At 24.6% G+C, this 8,751-nt stretch overlaps 1 protein-coding gene across 1 annotated transcript; it reads left to right on the top strand.

Moving 5' to 3' along the window:
- Positions 1-1,828: 1,828 nt before the first annotated feature.
- LOC139424774 (uncharacterized) lies at positions 1,829-7,200 on the top strand. The gene is made up of 3 exons (XM_087149992.1): positions 1,829-2,044; positions 3,822-3,913; positions 6,884-7,200. Coding segments are annotated over exons 1-3 (312 nt in total). The 5' UTR covers positions 1,829-2,042; the 3' UTR covers positions 7,102-7,200.
- The last annotated feature ends 1,551 nt before the right edge of the window (positions 7,201-8,751 follow it).

Below are 8,751 nucleotides of genomic sequence, written 5' to 3' on the forward strand. Positions count from 1 at the left end.
TTTGAAATCGTTAACAGCTAGTATGGTTAAAAGACCGTGATTACAAAACTATACGGTTTCTTAACCATATAAAACTACCACAGTTTCAAAACCGTAAAAACAAGAAATTTAAATGGACATTGGAAATATGCTGTGTTTGAGTTGTGTTTTATCAAATTAAATAGGGGAATGTGGTTTAATTAGTTTATTTGCTTTTTTCATCTATTTTAAGAGATGAGAAGTACTAGACTTTTTTGTGTTGAACAACTTCATGGTGCAGCTATCTATGCTTGAAACTAATAGTCAGGGGTCATAAATTAGGGTTTGTGGAACACTGGAAATTCTAAATGTGTTGAAGGAAATGGGTTCAATATTGTAGTGTCAATGCTGGTACTCGAACCTTCGTTTTGTTGGTCAAAAGAGTAACAAATTCGCCCTCCCGTCTATAATATATACCCAGCTGCAAGAAACGAAGTGGTTCCATCAGATGGGCCTAGTTGGTGCGATAAAATTCAGATTATTTGACCGCATTAGGTGAAAGCAATTAATAAACTGTTTTATTCACAGTTAACAATTTGAATACCATCCTATTTAGGGTTATTTCACTGTTTTGTTTGAATATAGTAAAAAAACAAGTAAATAAATTGTTATTTAACAATTTTTTCGAGAAATTTCTGAAATTGTACTTAAAAATAAAACAATGTAAAGCAATGTAATTCGTCATATTTATACATGATAGTGATGTATTCAAAAAGCTACTGCTCTTTTAATTAAGCAGAATATTAAAAAAAGTTTCAGGCCTATTACTTATTTATTTATTTATTTATTGCTTTTTTTCATTTTTTATTTTGTTTATTTTGTTATTTATTATACTCACATTAGGACATTTATTACATTTTAAATGTGAAATTCTATTAAGGGCTATTTAAAAAATTATCATGTAATAATGTTAGCAAAATAATTCACAACATTTGTTTATCATATCGATATATTCAAAAAAATATATGGATTAAATTTCTTATTATCATTAATTTGACCTACAACAGTGTTTTAGTTAAATAGTTGAAAGCAATAATTTTATTTTGAATTATGTATTTATTTATTATACTCAAAATAATATATTTATTACACATTTAATGCTAGTGAGAGTAAATTATATTAAATGATATATTAAATGCTCGTGTTAGTGAGCTAGTGAGAATGCTAGTAGTAGTTACATGTCACCAAATTAACATTTAAAAGTGTAATATTGAAATTTTCAATATTTGTTCAAGTTAGTAATATAGTCATAAAACTATTTACATTTCATGTTTAAGTATCACTAACTTTAACTGAAATACTGAATCTTTTGAAAATAATTGGGAAGCACTAGTTTTTATTTTGAATCAACGTTTATTTATTCATTCATTTATTTATTTATTCATTTATAATACTCAAATTAGAACTTTTACTACAGTTTATATGTGAGTACTGTGTTCTATTGAGTGCTCCTTGAAAAACAAAATGAACATGTAATAATTTTATAAATAAGTAATTTTCAATGCATAGTGATTATTAAATTCTGAATGACATTTATATTAATTAAAATATTGCGTTTTCATTTAAATAATTGAAAATAATAATTTTGGCACTTTTTTATTTACAAGTTGATATTTTGAGTATAACATTTAAAGAATATACATTTATTTTCTTATTTGCAACAAAAAAATAATAATATTTCTATTATAAAATTCTTAGGGAACTTTCAACGAAAATGAAACTTAGTTGACAATTTTCCCTGATTGGGGAAAAGCAAAATAAGTCAAATTTTCAGACTAACCAATAGAATAAATTTTAGAACACTTCTTATCTTGAAATAAGAGATCCTGGTATTGTTCCGAATACAAGAGATTTTAGTTGCACTTTTACTGCATACTTTATTCAAGCAGTCTTATCTAAAATTATCAAATATAATTTTAGAGCTGTTTCACTATATAAATCAGAAGCTTTGGAAATAATAATTATTCCGAAGTAATTAGTTACATTATTGTTCAACTACTAGAGAATATTCGAAGCATTACATAATGTAAGTATTCATTATTTTATAATATAATTAAATAATTGATATATAAATGATTTTTACTCAATTCTTTCATCAAATTTGAACAGTATGTATTTTAAATGGAGCTTAAATATTATTTTTTATTAAATTGATTTATGCTTCATCATGCAGGTAATTATTATTTAATTATCTAAATTAATTCAACCATATAATTTTTTTCTCAATCCTTTTATTATGTTGTAAGAGCTTATAATTTCTTACGCCTTTTTCGAAAAATTATTATGTTCATTTATATATTTAGAAATAATGGATATTGTTTTTTGATAATGAGAAAATTCATAATGATCAATAATGTATTTTTTTAAAAATAATTAAATAAAGTTATTTATTAACTAAACTATTTACTTAAATAAAGTTATTAAGAAAAATATTGAAGCCTTCATCGAATTTTTGAGGTATAAGTAAACCAAAACTGCATGAAATTGTAATAAAAAGAGTGACAAAAAAAATAATGCATCAAACATTTATGATTTTATTTTTCCTTTTTTGCAAATAATTATTTAAATTAACAAAATTATTAAATTTATAACTAAATAATAGTTAGAAATATACATATCAATCAGTTAACTCTCTTTAAAATTCCAAACGCTATAAAACAACAAAAACTTTACTCGTAATAGCTAATGTATTTTAATATATTCGCAATACTTAATAGTTAATAAATTTCATTTTTTAAAACGTTTTATCAATTTCTATTCGAAATAAATTTTAAACTAAGAAGAAAAATGCTTAAAAGTTTGATACAAATAAAGCAAAACTTCACCATTGGTGAACGATAAAAAAACTAATGATATTATTTGCACGTGATAGTGTTTGTAACTGTTGTTTGGAACTCATTTTTGTAATAGATTTATCAAAGTTCAATAGCAGTAACAATTAAACTATAAAAATGAAGAATTAAAAACTAAATACGTAAAATACAAAATATTAATACTATTAAATGATAAAGATTTGATGATACTGTTTTTAAACAGTAAAAGTAAGACGGTTAAAAAATTTATTTTGAAAGTAAATTTTCAACGTTTTATGTCAATAGCAAAACCGTGTAAAAATTAATTAAAGATTTAATACATAAAAGACAAAATTTTAGTATTTTTTGAATGATAAATAATGGGTTAGTTTTCTAGTAATTTAATTGAGACTGTTTGTATCTGCCTTATCTATGCTCACAGATAATAACTTCGAAGAAAAATTTTGGACTCAAGTATTTTTTGAATGATAAAAATTTAATGATATCAATTGCTATATTTAAAAATTAGTCTGCTTGCAACTACATTTTTATAACAGCTTCTTCAATTTTCCTTTCAAATAAAAAATAAAATTTAAAGAAAAAACTAAATATTATCATTAAATGATAAAAAAATTTATGTCATATGCAAAAATTAAACGGAAGAATGTTAAAAAATTTGTTTTTGTAACTGTTTTATCAACTTTCAACGGCACTAACTATCTTTTAAGACAAATGATTAAACATTAAATACATATAACGCAAAATATAATTTTTGTAAAATAAAAATAGATACTTTGTTATTTACTAGCAATAAAAATTAAACTTTTTGAGACTTTCTTTTGTTAATAAATACTATCAATGACAATTAAAGTATGAAGAAAAATAATTAACTTTTAATTTATTAAATTTAGGTACAGACAAATTTAATTTTCGTTTGAATATAAATGTTTAATAACTTTTGAACCTCCTACTTTTTTTTCAAGTATTATTGTATTTTGTTTGTTTATGTAGGAAGGTACTACTTGCTGTCGTTGGCGTCCTATGCTTGGCATCATTGGCTGCTGCTGAGACATGTGGTTGGGGATCTTGCCCTGGATATGGCAGTGAGTAAAATTTAATATCTTGTAGAGAATCTAAACACTTTCAACATATTTTCAACACACATTCCATATTTTCACAAATCGATTGCATTTCACTTGTTTTCGATAAAAATCTTCTAAAACTAAAGACTTATAAATATGTAGTAAAAATACTAGCAATTTTAGATAAATATTTATATGTTTTCATTTAAAAAAAGCTTTCTAACTCATACATAGTATATAAAATGCAAAAAAGATTATTAACACTACTTACTCCTTTAAGAATAACTACACAATCTAGAACAATTGAACTATCTATAAATGTGACTTAATTTTGTTTTCTTTTTAATTTAAATGCTACAAATTTTTGTTTAATTTTCACAGTAAGTAAGCATTTTTAATTAAATGGATCAAATTATTTCAACTCCCATTGGCAAAAAAAAAAATATTAAAAGCCCCTTAATTACATTGAAATAATGTAAATCACCTTTACTAAAATATTCTTTTAATAGTTGAAAGATGGCTTTGATAATAGCCTACTCTCTTTTAACAGTTTCAGAGCAAGAGAGAAAAAAACTCTCTCCCCTGTTCATATTTAAATTTAAATAAATGCTTTGATTACTTTTAAACAAAAGGGCCAACCACACTATTCCGGATCAAATTACGGTATAAAGTAGCTGTACATTGGGTGCATCGTACGTGAATCCATTTCACCTTGAAATCCATATTTACCGTACTTTTTTATATTGTAATGTTTGCAGTACTCTTCATTCAATTAGAGTAGTTCAGTGATTTTACGGAAATTATTGCTTTAAAATTTAGGGTATATCAGATTTTTTGTTCCGCAACATGTTATGTAAAAAGATGGATTTTACGGAATAATGTACCAGCACCCTGCGAGTGCCGGTATTTCTTAACGTAATTTTTTAAAATTCAGTTTTTTGATGCTTTGAAAAGTTATTTTAAGTTTTCAGGTTGGCTGAACTTTTGTCTTTTTGTATCAGAAACTTCATATCATTCATCCAGCAAATCGAAATACATTACGAATTATGCGTAGAAGCAAGTTTGCAGATGATCTTGAAGTAAAAGTAAAATTTTAAAAGGATCATTCACGAAACTGTTTTTGAGTACAAAAGTTTCGTAACTTTAACGTGTTTTTTATTATAATTTTGAATTTTAACTCTAAATATCCTACAATGAGCATAGAAATTGAAAATAAACATTTTTTCGGGAAAATAGTCAAATTAAGCTAGCTTTATCATACGGTATATTATTATTTTTTTCCATTATTTTTTAATTATTAGGAAGATAAGAGAGTTTATATAATCATATTATTAAATAAACAATTCTTCTTAAATAAAACTTTGAAAATATTATGAATAAATTCAGATTAAATTACAAGTTGTTTTTATTAAAATGTACTATTTTAATATTTTAATAAAACATCCCTTTTTTTTACTCGAATCCAATGTTTTATAAGATTTTAAAACTATGGCAATTACAATGCTTTTTTTAAATCAATTAAAACTATTTCATGATTTTTTTTCAATCTGAAAAAAGAAATTTTGCAATTAAAAAATTATGTTATGTTTGTTTCAGAAAAGCAATTTTTATTGTAATTCAGGCTTTTTATTTCAGGCTTTTAATGTGTACTTCAATTTCCAAGTTATTTAATTTAATCATTTGTGTACAAAATATCACAAAGCAATCTTCTGCACAATGCTTTTCCTTTTTTGACTATTTGTTATTAGTTTTTTTATTTGAACAAAACAATAAAAAATTAAACCAAACTTCGAGTTTTAAAAAGTTGTTCTTATTACCGCATATCTAATAGAAAATACGAAAACACAAAACTGAAAAGTAAAATTAACTGACTAAATGGCTTTATGCTATGGTCTAAGACATTATGATAAAACTACCAAATTTTAACACATTTAATAAGTTTTATCAATTATTATAACACCGTATTTCATTTTTAATTTTTCCAAAATCATTATCAATGCCTCTCAGTAAAAATTACCGAGCATTTTAGTGCTCCCCGAGAGACAGTAATACGGTGAATCTTACCATTTCCTGGTAGTTTTATTTAGCTCTATTTCTAAGTGTAAATGTATTTATGTCGGATACGACTGATACGAGATGGTCAGATTTTAAATAAAATTTGAGAAATAAAATAGTTTCGCTTTTTTTATGACATGAAAATTGCTTTTGAAGAAAATATTCTTTTTTTCTATGATCTCACATATCGCTTTTAGCATAAATATTCCTCTCAATTCACTTAATATAAATTACTCAAGTAATCAACAATTTAGGGCATATTTTAAAATATTACAAGTTTCTACAGCATGCAAAAAAATACATTTCATTTTTCAAAGCAGGTTTTTTTTCATCTATTAAAGAAATTAAAAAAAAAGTGGGTTAAAACTACGGATTTTATAAATTTCGCTACGGTATACCTGATATATCAAATTCCGAATTTTGAAGTTATTAGACTGTTTAAAGCATCAATTTCTGCCTCTCGTGAAACTGGCAATTCTTTTTCATTGAAGGAGAAAAGCACTATCGACCATAGAAAAAAATTGCTCCGATAATTATTCAGGGTAATTTCGATGATTCAAAATTTTGTAGAAGTTACTAATTATTGCTAAAAGTGTCGTTTTCATCACAGCTATAGAGATATTTGTATATTTTTCATATATTTAAAATTCAAAAAAATGCTGAACGATTTAGTTAGTTTGTTTTTATATTTTTCAATGCAAATTAAGGTACTCATATCTAGAGAGAGTGCTAAAAATATATATCAAGAATGGTGAATGCGGAACACTTTGTTTAAGATATTTTGAAAGTATAATCTCGATTATGCTTAAAGAATATTTCATGTACAATAGAATATTTCATGTACTATGTACAATTTTCAGTACGTCGCACATTTATTGATGAAAAGCCTAAATGATCTTTTCTTGAACAATATTTAATTTTTTCATTCCTTTCCAGGATGTTGCTACGGTGATAGTCAGGTCTACAAGTGCGCTCCGTTCGACAATGCTGTGTGCTGTCCTGGTGGAGACTACAGTTGTCCTCCAGGAAAATCTTGCGTCAAAGTCCTTTGGTTTTACATTTGCGTAAATGCTATGGCAGTCACCAGCGACGGAGGTTTCGATTTTCAAAAGGGCCTCTCGGAAGCTCTTATGAATGCTAAGAGTTATGTTTGAGAAATGCAAAAGATGTTACTGAAATGCGTTCAGAATATATAAGATTTTTTATAGATGTCAAAAAAACGAGAAAGAATAAAATATTTGTTTTCATCAATATGTATGAATTCATGTGAATTTACTTTCTTTAAAATGAAAATCACTTTTAAATGCAATATAAATTTATAATACATATCATAAAATAGTACATTTTACGTTACAGATATAATACGAAGTATAAATATATTATAGCCTTATTACGTAATACAATGATTGATTAACAGTTTTAATCACTATTTTCCATTTGCATCAAATTTATTTGAAAATACAAATAATTGTTTATTTAAAATAGGTAATTTCAGCTAAAAATTAATTCTGAAATATAATTATACCAATAATTTAGCAGCATTTTTTAAAAATGATATTTAGCAACATTCTTTTTGCTTCAAATTCGTTTTTTATTTAATTATTTACTTTATTTATTTATTTTTCTTTTTTTAATCATTAAAAAGCAAACTATGATAAATTTACTATGTTTTAGTAAGAGAAAATGTTAATTATTATAATGCTTTTCAATGATAAATAGTAATAATCTATAATAACTTTGATTTTTTTAAAGTTTCAATTTCCTTTAGATAAAAATAACTTCATTAATTATTTCGTGTCCGAATGCTACCCCTTTTCAAAAATAGTTCGCAGAATCGTTATAAGGCTGGGGAAGGTGAGGCATTCAAGTGACATTTCTAAGGATTCCGCACAAAAAAAAACTCTTACTAAGGCAAAATTATACACTGAGAAAACATGATCATTTTCCCGACACTTAATGTAATACTTTGCACTTTAATGGAGTGCGATTTTTAGAGACAATTAATTACTTTTAACCTAGTTAAATTAAGACATTTCACTTAAAAACTTATATGTTTTTTAAACAAATTATTTTTTTAATAATTATTTCGATTCAAGCATTTTATTGTTAATTGCATTCTTAAATATTTGAAAACAACGCTAATATTAATATTGCGAATATAACATTTTTGGACAGCTCCCACAGTTATAAAACCTTTTTTTTTATTTATAGCAATATAATTTATTTATTTATGACATATCAATTATTATTTAAAATTTATTATTTTCTACCGCTTCAAAAGTTGAAATTCAAAAATGCTGCGGTATTTTGCCGAAGGATAGTTTCACTAGTTAGTTAGATATCATATGAATCAAATTGAAAAATAGGATTACTAAATTTTCGAGTTTTAAATTAAATTTTATTTTCTTCTATGTTTTAAAAGGATTGCACCTTAATTGAAATTCTTATTATATGTTATCTTAGAACTTCCTTTCGAGTATTATTGTGTAAGACATCAATTTTTAAGTTATTATTATATGAATACTTTTTATTATTTAGTGATATGTAAATATCACACAATTTTTCAAATATTCACTCTTCCATGTAATGTAGATAAAGGATGAAAAAATACATATAAATATAAAAGTGAATGGAAATATTTACTTTAAATTTAGCAAATGAAGATAAATAATTTAAAAAATACTTCTATTGAGTGTTCAATAAAGAAATATAGTTTTAAAATCTTTTTCAAATCCGAAGTTGAAAGTCCATACTCAATACGATGGGACTGACTTTGATAGCAGTTTGATAGTATAATGAAAATG

Source organism: Parasteatoda tepidariorum, chromosome 8 (genome assembly GCF_982258835.1).
Source record: "Parasteatoda tepidariorum strain Cologne lab strain chromosome 8, Ptep-v5.0, whole genome shotgun sequence".
NCBI lineage: Eukaryota > Metazoa > Arthropoda > Arachnida > Araneae > Theridiidae > Parasteatoda > Parasteatoda tepidariorum.